The sequence below is a fragment of the Mustela nivalis genome (assembly GCF_964662115.1).
Source record: "Mustela nivalis genome assembly, chromosome: 16".
Lineage (NCBI taxonomy): Eukaryota > Metazoa > Chordata > Mammalia > Carnivora > Mustelidae > Mustela > Mustela nivalis.
Window position 1 is genome coordinate 36922136 of NC_139035.1, and position 12540 is coordinate 36934675.

General features: G+C 37.0%; 1 protein-coding gene across 1 annotated transcript in view; it reads right to left on the reverse strand.

The window, feature by feature from the left end:
• Positions 1–12540, reverse strand: part of LOC309849959 (C4b-binding protein alpha chain-like) — a 56696-nt gene that overhangs the window by 31598 nt on the left and 12558 nt on the right. Inside the window, exons 5-9 of the mRNA XM_082703052.1 lie at positions 8677–8762; positions 8314–8508; positions 6632–6814; positions 5750–5950; positions 631–816 (exon numbers count right to left, since the gene is read on the reverse strand). Of these exons, the coding sequence (XP_082559178.1) occupies positions 631–816; positions 5750–5950; positions 6632–6814; positions 8314–8508; positions 8677–8762 (851 nt within the window). The remainder of the gene's footprint in view (positions 1–630; positions 817–5749; positions 5951–6631; positions 6815–8313; positions 8509–8676; positions 8763–12540) is intronic.

Sequence of the window (12540 nt, forward strand, 5' to 3'; positions counted from 1 at the left end):
ACTTAGAGACAGCAGAAGGAAGGAAGGAAGTTTGTGGAGGAAAGGAAGCAAGTTTAGAAAGATGGGTTCAAACAGATTTGGGTGGTTCTTGAACTGCAGATTAAGGCATATGAACAGACAGAAGAGAAGACAAGACAATAAACACCAAGAAACAGAAGGCAATAATTGAAAAGGTCAGCTGATCTATTATATTAGATGTGGCCTATTTTTACTGATTCAGAAAAGAAAAGCAAGAAGGTCAAGAGAAAGGGAATAAACGATGAGGAGGAAAAAGAAAGTTGGATTGGGAGGTGGGCAATGATTTTTAACAAATGTATTCACTCCAAAAATCATGCAGGGTGTACAAATTCTTCCTAATTTGAAACCTTTTCTTAATAATTCTATCACTTTGGTACACAGAAACATGGAACCAACTGAGGGTTGCTGGAGGGGAGTGGTGTGGGGGGATGAGGTAATTGGGTGATGGGCACTGAGGAGGACACTTGATATAACCAGGACTGGGTGTTACATGCAAGTGATGAATCACTAAATTCTACCCCAAAACTAATAATACACTATGTGTAAAACCAACCTGAATGTAGATTTAAAAAAGGTAAAGAAAAAATAACATAAAATTCCATAAGCTCTTACTCTCCTCACATGTTGGTGTTTTGGGATACCACGTGCCATCCTTTAGGCATCTAGCGGTAGACTGGCGTTTCTTATAACACTCATAATAAACTACATCTTCATAGAAATAAGCACAGCTATTCACAGAGCTAGTGCGTTGTGAAATGATTTCACCATTCTCCAGCTCTGGTACTGGGCAACACACCTCTAAAAAATAAAAAGTGAGACAAATGGTTAGTAAAATCACTGCCATGAGACTCCCATGGATAATAACTCATTTCTGCTTTTCAAGATTTCACCACTGAAGAGAGATTGGGGGAACAGAAAAGGGTACCTGAGGCCCTCTGGGTCTGCTCTCCCTGTCCCTGATTGCTAAAGTACTCCAACCTATTATTTCCCTTAATTAAAAAATTTCATTAGGAGCTTCCAAAATGAGACACTGGATGAAACTTGCACATAAATGCAAATTTTCAGAAGTATTCAAAAGCAATGACAAGTAACAGTCATTGCTTATGATTTCATTAGGGTTACATCATTATTAACCTCTCTAATACCTTACAGTTCCTCAGTCACAGGAGGAAAAATGTCCTTAAAAGTTTATATCCAGGGCCCCTATAGTGAGTAACATAAATATAATTTTAAAGTAAGATTTTAAATTCCCAACAAACAAAAGTCCAGGGCGAAATGGTTTCACTATTCACAGGTGAATTCTACCAAACATTTAAAGAAGAGTTAATACTTATTCCTCCCAAACTGTTCCAGAAGTAGAATAGGAAAGAAAACCTCCAAATTCGTTCTTCAAAGTCAGTACTACCTTGATACCAAAACCAGGCAAAGACACCACACAAAAGAAAACTGCAGGCAATATTCCTCATGAACAAAGATGCAAAAATAAATAATTAATTATTTTTAATTAGTCAAAAATAATTAGCAAATATTAGCTAATCGAACATAACAATACATTAAAAGGACCATTCAAAAAAATAAAATAAAATAAAAGGACCATTTAATATGGTCAAGTGGGATACATACCAGGGATGGAAGTATGGTTCAATATTTGCAAATCAGATTAACAAGAGGAAAAAATTTTAAAAACATATGAGCACTTCAAAGGCAGAAAAAGCATTTGACAAAATATGACACTCGTTCATGACAAAATGTCTCAACAAAGTGGGTGTAGAGGAAATATATCTTAACATGACAAAGGCCACAATATGAAAAACCCATAGCTAACATCATACTTAATGGTGAAAAACTGAAATATTTTCCTCTAAGATCAGAAACAAGACAAAGATGTCCACTCTTGCCATTTTTATTCAACATAGTACTAGAATTCCCAGCTGTAGCAATCAGACAAGAAAAAGAAATAAAAAGGATTCAAACTGGTAAGAAAGAAGTAAAACTGTCATTATTTGCAGATGACATGATACTATCTATAGAAAACCCTAAAGACTCTACCAAAAAATCGTTAGACTAATAAAGTCAGAACTGCTGCAAGGTATAAAATTAACATATAGAAATCTTTTGTGTTTTTATATACTAACAATGAGGTAGCAGAAAAAGAAATTAAGAAAAGAACCCAATTTACAATTGTATCAAGCAGAATAAAATACCTAGGAATAAATTTAACCAAGGAAGTGAAAGACTTCTACTTTGAAAACTATAAGATATTGATGAAAGAAATTGAAGATGACACCAAAAAAAAAAAATAAATAAAAGAGAGAGAGAGAGAGAGAGATGTACAATGCTAATAGATTGGAAGAATTACCATTATTAAAATGTCTGTAGTACCCAAATAATCTACACATTTAATGCAATCCCTATCAAAATAACAAAAGCATTTTTTCACAGAACTAGAATAAATAATCCTAAAACTTATATGGAACCACAAGGACCTCTGATCGCCAAACAAACAAACAAACAAACAAACAAAAATCCTTAGAAAGAACAAAGCTGAAAGTATCACAGTCCTGGATTTTAAGAAGTACTACAAAGCTATAGTAATTAAAACGGTATGGTACTAGCACAAAAATAGATACATAGATCAATAGAAGAGAACAGGGAGCCCAAATATAAAGCCCTGCTCATATAGTCAAGTAACCTATGACAAAGGAAGCAAGAATATACAATGGGGAAAACACAGTCTTTTCAATAAATGGTGTTGGGGAAACTAGACAGCTATGTGCAAAAGAATGTAACTGGATCACTTTCTTACACCACACACACACACTCAAAATGGACTAAAAACTTAAATGTGAGACCTGAAACCATAAAACTCCTAAAAGAAAACATAGGCAGTAATCTCTTGGACATTAAAATCAGCAACATCTTTATGGATCTGTTGTCTCAGGCAAGGGAAGCAAAAGCAAAAATAAACTATTAGGATTACACCAAACTGAAACACTTTTGCACAGTGAAGAAAACCATCAACAAAACAGAAAAACAACCTACTGAATGGGGGGAAATATCTGTAAGGAGTGAATATCCAAAATATATAAAGAACTTACCAAACTCAACACTGAAAAATTGAATAATTGAATAATCTGATTAAAGAATAGGCAGAGTACTTGAATAGACTTTTTTCTAAAGAAAACATACAGGTAGCCAACAGATACATGAAAGAAAAATCCTCAAAGGCGTTTATCTATCTATCTATTTATTTATTTTTTACGTGTGTGTTTTTTTATTACATGAAAATCAAGTTTCCATTTTTTATATTTTTAAATTTTTAATATTATGAGAGTCACCATAGTAATGTTATGTTAGTCACCACACTAACGTTCATCATTAGTTTTTGAAATAGTGTTCCATGATTCATTGTTTGCGTAACCCATGCCCTCCTTAATACCCATCACCAGGCTCAGCCAACCTCCCATCACCCTCCCCTCTAAAACCCTCAGTTTGTTTCTCAGAGTCCACGTCTCTCATGGTTCCTCTCCCACTCTGATTTCCTCCCCTTCATTTTCCCCTTCCTTCTCCTGAAGTCCTTCAGGCTGTTTCTTATATTCCACAAATAAGTGAAACTATATGATAATTGACTTTCTCTGCTTGACTTATTTCACTTAGCATAATCTCCTCCAGTCCCATCCATGTTGATGCAAAGGTTGGGTATTCATCCTTTCTGATGGCTGAGTAATATTCCACTGTGTATATGGACCACATCTTATTTATCCATTCATCTGTTGAAAGGCATATTGGCCTTTTGCACAATTTGGTTATTGTGGACATTGCTGTTATGAACATTGGGATGCAGATGGCCCTTCTTTTCACTACATCTGTATCTTTGGGGTAAATACCCAGTAGTGCAATTGCTGAGTCATAGGGTAGCTCTATTTTTAATTTTTTGAAGAACCTCTACACTGTTCTCCAAAGTGGCTGCACCAACTTGCATTCCCACCAACAGTGTAAGAGGGTTCCCCTTTCTCCACAACTTCTCTGATGTATTTTGTTTCTTGCCTTGTCAATTTTTGCCATTCTAACTAGTGTAAGGTGGTATCTCAATGTAGTTTTGATTTGAGTTTCCCTGATGGCTAATGATGATGAGCACTTTTTCATGTGTCTGTTAGCCATTTATACGTCTTCTTTGGAAAAGTGTCTGTTCATGTTTTCTGCCCATTTTTTGACTTGATTATTTGTTTTTTGGGTGTTGAGTTTGAGGAGTTCTTCACAGATCTTGGGTATCAGCCCTTTGTCTGTAGTGTCATTTGCAAGTATCTTCTCCCATTCTGTGGGTTGTCTCTTTGTTTTGTTCACTGTTTCCTTTGCTGTGCAGAAGCTTTTTATCTTGATGAAGTCCCCCAAATTTAATTTTTGCTTTTATTTCCTTTGCTTCTGGAGACATGTCTTGAAAGAAATTGCTGTGGCTGATGTTGAAGAGGTTAGTGCCTATGTTCTCCTCTAGGATTTTGATGTCTCACATTGATATCTTTTATTCATTTTGAGTTTATCTTTGTGTATGGTGTAAGAGAATGGTTGAGTTTCATTCTTCTGTATGTAGCTGTCCAATTTTACCAGCACCATTTATTGAAGAGACTGTCTTTTTTCCAATGGATATTTTCTCCTGCTTTTTTGGGGACTAGTTGACCATAGAGTTTAGGGTCCATATCTGGGGTCTCTATTCTGTTCCATTGATCTATGTGTCTGTTTTTATGAAAATCTTGTATTTATTAATACTTTGTTACTTAAGTGGTGGCAATCATTGTTAAATATATTTTAATTCAGTAATTTTGTTAAAACTTTTCATTTTATTGCCCCCAAATGAGACTAAATAAGTAAAATTAAACTTAAAGTCCTAATGTGAAATGATCTCCAGTAAGTTGATCTAAACTATCATTTTTCATTACTTGTTCATTTTACACATTTTTCAAATTCCAACCTATAGAATAAAGCTCCCTATATCCTGGGCCTCTATGTCTTTACCTCTAAAATGACAAGATTCTGATGTGCGGAAGGAAGTATTGTCTCCCTCTGTTGTCAATTCCATTGAAACCCATAAAATTATGTCCACCTGTCTCTCAGTTCCTCATGTTCTCTCAAAGAGAAAAGACATCTTGAGATGACAAAAAGTTCTTTTTTTTTTCCCCTCTGATGGGCCAGAGTACTGGGTGAGGGGTCAGGAGTCAGGGTCTGTCTTCTAGGGGTAGGTCACAAGACCCAGCTCCTGCAGCCCACAGCCCCTCAGCTCAAAGACATAGCCACTTTGCACCTGGCTGATTTAATGACTGTCTTACAGCCTTTCCTTCTACTAAGCACCCCAAAGCTGACAGTGGGGAGGAAAGGGCTGTGATGGAAGTCTGACTCTGGTAAATGTTGAACCCTATTCTCCATGCTTCTTCACCAGTGGGGAAGCTAATGCTCAGTCTGCTCAACGCTTCATTTCCGCTTTCCCTCCGTGTCCGCATCTCATTTGATTTTGAAATGGGATAAGGAAAGTTATAGTTACAGTTTCTCAGCTCCCTCAAGACTTTCATGACCCCTTCTGACAATAATACTTCACTCCTCTGTTGAATTATTATAATCCTAAATGCATCTTGAAAGATAAAATTGCATTCATTTTAAGGGAAAAAACAAAAGAAAGAAAGAAAGCCTAGCCCAGGGTGGGCATCTAATCTACAAAAAGACTTAAAAAGCAGGGACTCACCCTTACATCCTATATGTGGGGTCCAAGTCAAATTTCTCTGACAAGTCACAGTTGTAGGCCCATCCGAAACAGGTTTATAGCCGGCAGAGCACGTGTACCTCAACACAGTTCCAATATTATACATTTGCTCTTTTGTTGGCGCATGGTTGTTATATCTTTCCCAGGAGGCATTTGGGATGTCTGGTAAGTCAGTACAACTATCTGTTCATAAAAGAAGAACAAGTGGGGAAAGTCACTACTACTAGAGATGCAACGGTGATCACCAACAATCCTGTCCTACCAGAGGATCCCACGCGTTCATTCAGCCAGGGACTGTCTTGCCATGGCTGAGGCATCAGCCACTTCAGAAAACAAACCACCAAGTTATCATTATTACTATTAGCAGAAGTTTTCATGATCCATGCGAGTTTATAGTTTCAGAGTGTCAGAATCATGATTAGTTTATATCATTTTTTTTGTGGAAATTGGAAAAAGGCATTTCTGACTCTCCCAATCCCCCAGAACACTTTACTATGAATCTTTCAATCAATTACCATAACGTAATGATTTTGTTAGAACAAAACAAGTTTCCTACTGTGAGAAAATTGTTGAAATAAATACACTGATCCACAAGGTCTACAATGTTAATGTCTCCCTGTAGGGTTGAAGTGTCCACAACCTGCACATATGTATATGGCAACCTTTGGGGATTATATAAGACCTTACCCAGCGTGCTGTAATCTTTCTTTTTCCCAACAATTAGAAAAAATAAAGACAATTATTGATCTAAATTTAAATGTTTACTCTGGTTCTAGTGGGTTTAGGCATACAAATATACCTCCACCAACATTTCTGGGTAATTTAGATGCCAAACATTGAACTTCCTGCAGGGTCCATACTTACTGAGCTCACAGATGGGAGGAGGGGGATCCCAGTCACCATTTTCTCCACAATGGATTAAACTGCTTCCATTGAGAATAAAACCTCTCTCACAGTCAAATTGCATGGAGTTTTTATAAGTATAGATGGTTCTAAATCCAGTGATCACTATTCCATTTTTAACATTTGGCTTAACACAGACGATTTCTAAAGAATCACAAGAAAAGACAAGTGGGTCACAAAAGAGAAATTGCTAATGCAGATTCAACTATGATACAAAAGCCTAATACAGTATATGTCCAGTTTATACAAGGAAAACATTTTAAAGTGAATATAATTGCAACTATTACAAGCCTCAGTAAAATGAGGTCTTATCCTATCAGTTCTGTTATGATATGATTGTGAATAACCCCAGCTTACTCAAGAAAAACCAGCCATCTATAACCCAAAAGAAACACATCCCTAACGACCTCATAATCCTTCCCTGACAGTGGCCTACTTTTCTGCATGATTTCAGTGTGGGTCAGTGGCCAGTGGTGATGATATGACTGTCATGAGGAAGAGGCAGTCAGGCCTCAGAGATCTGTGCTCTCACAAACACAGAACAAACTGCCCTGGGCACCCCAACCCCACAGCAGTCAGTCATCTTGCCCCCATGTCTGCCCTGCCGCCTTGATGACTCATGGCTATGGCTGAAGCTACCTTCACCACATGGCTGGATAGTTACAACAGGTGCCTATAGGTTGAGTTTTGTCCTCCTTCTTTTGTTGTCTCTTCTGTGGCCCGACTTGTCTCTCTGAAATGCAACATATTTATTTCCCATCTGAAGCCTTTCAAAGTTTCCCTTTCACCTTCACTCTGAACTTCTTAGTGGGACACATGAGGCCCTTCGTAATCTGGCTCTGCTAAATTTCTATCCTCAAACTCTGCTATTTCCACCTCTTGCTGTCTGGACTCCTGACATTTTGAATTGCTCGCTGGATCACACTTTATCACCCCCTGATTTGACTGTGTTCTGTGGGGAGTGAGAATATTAAATGATACTATGTAGACACTTAGTCCTAAAGGAAGGAGCCTCAGATTAGCCAAGTAACAATACTCAGTAGATTTTCTGATTTTTTTGTTTGTTTGCTTTGTCCTGTAGGCACTTGCAGTGAACATTGTAAATGCTAACCAATATTTCCACTTCCTCTCCCTAAACAAACAAAACACAATATTCCTCAGTTCCCTTAAGATAGAGTCTACACATTACTAGTTTGGGACAAAAAGCTGTAAACTGATATGTGGTCACTTTGGACCAAAGCTCTTTTAAAAAGCCAGGACATAATTTACTTTTCTCTCTTCTCCTACTGAAGAGATTTTGAAAGCACATTTTAATGCAGAAGTATCACAAGAGCAAAGCAACTTGGATTGCTAGACTTGTTGCTGAATTTACCCCTAGACTATAGCCAGTCTAGAGAGTCCCCTGGACATGGAGCCAACTTGGTATGAATGAAAATCAACTTTTGCTTTGCAGAGCCCAGTGAGATCTTAGTTGCTGTTTGTTACGGCACGCTGGTACATCAAACATAAATACCAGTGGAGCAGATAAATGACTGTATGGTTACAATGATTAGTCTCAGAAGCATTCCCTTTCCCCCAGCAAAGTCACCTACTTTTTTCTTGTAAGCAAACTATTCAGGCCAAAATTCATCACTGTGACTTACTTTTACAAGTAGGAGGACTTGGGCTCCAGACACCTACTGTCTTATTTTCCACTGTGCAAGATATGGAGGGGTTGCCTATCATTGAGAAGTTGGGGTCACATCTGTAGGTGACAGAAGAGCCATATGTGTAGAAATCTTCATCTGCGCCATTGTGCTTCCCATTGCTGATGTCTGGAGGAGGCTTACATTTAGCAACTGGAGTGGAGTGAAGAAGAAGAAATCATCACGGAAGGTACCTTTGCAAATCAAGCATTCATGTTACAAATTCTAATGGAGGGTATGAGAAGCAGCGAAGATGCGCAAGAGTTTTATATTCTAACATGGTTTAGATTTGCAGTCAAGCCAGAAGAAGTCTTTACTTACTTATACATTGTGGGAGAGGATCACTCCAACCAACTCCTCTATCTTGGATCTCACAATAATTAGTGGTTTTGCCAATTAAAATATATCTGAATGAAATAGAGTTTAATGAAGAGTTTAATGAAGAGTTTAATGAAATTCTTCTTACCTTAAATTAAGTTGGATAAAGGGATCTAAACAAATAAACTGGTTGCTCAATTGTAAAAATGAAGAAATAATGTTTTCCAAATAACACTTCCCAGTGTGTAAGACTTCAGTCTCTAGACACACCCCAACCTCTCAGGCCCTCTGACATGCAGCCCCCTTCTGACTTCTGGGTGCTTACCCTCTCCAATATGCCACTAACTCCCCCATTCAGAATCCCCATTTTTTATGGCTCTTGAGAGTTCTAAGCTTCCTTCAGTTTGTCTTCCTCCCCTCAGTGTACTATAGTAGTGGAAAAAAGCATTGTTAGTATGTCTTAAAATGGTACTATCATCAAGGAATAAATGTACACTGTGGTTGAACACTAATGGAAATGTTACCTTTGGCAAACTAGAGCCCCTGGGACTTATTTAATACTAACTCAAAGAATAATGAATCTTTTAATAAGATAAAAGACATTGAGAATTAAGTATTTACTTATTTTGGAATTTCTTGAAAATATGTTTTCTAAGCTACCCAGGAAACCAAGGGAAAAATATGGTTTCCGATTACTCCAGTAGAAACACTTTCAACATTCCAACAGCACTTCCCTTCTGAATCTTCTCACTTCACATCTCACGAGTCATACACCGTAAGGAATAATGAGGATTACATGTGCGAAAATCAAACAAAAGGAAATAACAGTACTAGGGGATAATGTTAAACACAGGGGACAAGCAAAGAGGAATCAACACATACTTGGTTGGGGAACCTGAAGAAGGAACACAAAACAGAACAAAATAGCTATTTTATAATGTATTTCAAATAGGTATTGCAGAAATAATAATATACATTTTGATTTATTTTATTTTATTGAAAGATTTTATTTATTTATTTGACAGACAGAGAGATCTCAAGTAGGCAGAGAGGCAGACAGAGAGATAGGAAGAAGCAGGCTCCCAGCTGAGCAGAAAGCCCCATGCCGGTTTTGTTCCCAGGACCCAAGATCATGACCTGAGCCGAAGGCAGAGGCTTAATTAACCCACTTAGCCACTGAGGGGTCCACTTAAGCTAAATTTTAAAAGAGCATCACATAGCAACAAAATGGTGGAGTAAATGGTCTGTATCAAAACAACTAAGAGTAAAATTACCAAGGATTATTTTGAGTTAAAGCACTTGAAATAGACAAAGGAAGGCACTCTGAACTCTCCTTTTCTTCCTGAGAGCAGGAGATAAAACTCTTATGTGAAAGATGCTTTCCCCATAACAGGAGGAAAAGAACAAACTTATCATGAGAGATGGGGAGGTGAAGCCAGGAGAGATCTGTACAAACAGACCTTGTCAAAATGACCCTTATCTACCTGCAACCTTCCATAGGTTACTTCCAGAGGTTACTTTTCCACAGTTGCTACTTTTTCTTCAACCTGGTATATAAACACTGAGGCTTAACCACTTTTGGGGTCTTCATTTTCCTGTGAAGGCTCCCATGGACATCTAAAACTAAATATGTACGCTCTTCCCCTGCTAGCCTTATGTCAACTTAATTCTCAAACCCAATCAGAGACCCTAAGAGGGTAAAGGAAAAGTTTTGGGAAAAGTTTCTTCAAAAGTTAAGTTAAACACTAATCCAGTACTGATTTTTAAATATGCCTAAATTTAAACTTTATATAGAAAAATAAACAAGTATTGTCAAGAAAAATTTAAAAAGAACAATAAGGCAGGACTACTCATAAGGCTATTGAAATATCTTATAAAACCTTGGTAGTACATCACTGTGAAATGTGTACATGACTATGTAGGCAAAACAACAGCATTAAGTAGAAACATATGCAGATACATACAAGATATATATGAGAATTTAATACAGTGTTACAAAGCACTCTTAAATCAGCAAACTAAAGGACTTTTGGAATAACAGGAAAGTCATACAGGAAAATATAGGCTAGGATATATATCTTGTACTGTATATTGTATATTGCCTCCAAATGGATCAAAGCTTTTGGCACCAAAAAATATGAAAACATAAAAGTAGCAGAAGAAATCTAGGCAAATAGTTTAAAATTTTGTATTAGAGAAGGGCTTTTTTTATGCATTTTTAAAATAATTTTTTCAATTTATTTGTTTTCAGAAAAACAGAACTCATTATTTTTTCACCACACCCAGTGTTCCATGCAATCCATGCCCTCTATAATACCCACCACCTGGTACCCCAACCTCCCACACCCCCACCACTTCAAACCCCTCAGATTGTTTTTCAGAGTCCATAGTCTCTCATGATTCACCTCCCCTTCCAATTTGCCCCAACTCCCTTCTCCTCTTATCATGGATGACAAGGGGTGTTAGAGAAGGGCTTTTAAATGAAAACCTAAAATCCAGAAGCCATTTTAAAAAGAGAGTTTGATAAATATGAAGCATGAAAACAATTTTTCCTTAAGAAAAAAAAAAGTGAATCAATAGCCAAGTCAAAAATAATAATAATAATAATATACTTGGAGGGAAAGTTGCAGCTCCTATCAGAAACAAGATCTAGCAAAGAAGAAGTCAAACTATCACTCTTTGCAGATAATATGATACTATATGTGGAAAACCCAAAAGACTCTACTCTGAAACTGCTAGAACTTGTACAGGAATTCAGTAAAGTGTCAGGATATAAAATCAATGCACAGAAATCAGTTGCATTTCTTTACACCAACAACAAGACAGAAGAAAGAGAAACTAAGGAGTTGATCCCATTTACAATTGCACCCAAAACCATAAGATACCTAGAAATAAACCTAACCAAAGAGGCAAAGAATCTATACGCAAAAACTATAAAGTACTCATGAAAGAAATTGAGGAAGACGCAAAAAACAAAAAAAATGTTTATTCTCCTGGATTGGAAAAACAAATACTATGAAATACTTTCTATGTCTACCTAAAATGTCTACCTAAAGCAATCTATACATTTAATGCAATCTCTATCAAAATCTCATCCATTTTTTTCAAAGAAATGGAACAAATAATCCTAAAATTTATATGGAACCAGAAAAGACCTCGAATAGCCAGAGGAATGTTGGGAAAGAAAGCCAAAGTTGGTGGCATCACAACTCCGGACTTCAAGCTCTATTACAAAGCTGTCATCATCAAGACAGCATGGTACTGGCACAAAAAAAGACACATAGATCAATGGAACAGAATAGAGAGCCCAGAAATAGACCGTCAACTCTATGGTCAACTAATCTTTGAGGAAAGAATGTCCAATGGAAAAAAGACAGTCTCTTCAACAAATTGTGTTTGCAAAATTGGACAGCCACACACAGAAAAATGATATTGGACAATTTCCTTACACCACACACGAAAATGGACTCAAAATGGATGAAGATCCTCAATGTGAGAAAGGAATCCATCAAAATCCTTGAGGAGAACACAGACAGCAACCTCTTAACCTCAGCCACAGCAACTTCTTCCTAGGAATATCACCAAAGGCAAGGGAAGCAAGGGCAAAAATGAACTATTGGGAATTCATCAAGATCAAAAGCTTTTGCACAGCAAAGGAAACAGTTAACAAAACCAAAAGACAACTGACAGAATGGGAGAAGATATTTGCAAATGACATATCAGATAAAGGGCTAGTATCCAAAATCTATAAAGAACTTAGCAAACTCAACACCCAAGAATAAATAATCTAATCAAGAAATGAGCAGAGGACATGAACAGACATTTCTGCAAAGAAGACATCCAGAAGGCCAACAGACACATGAAAAA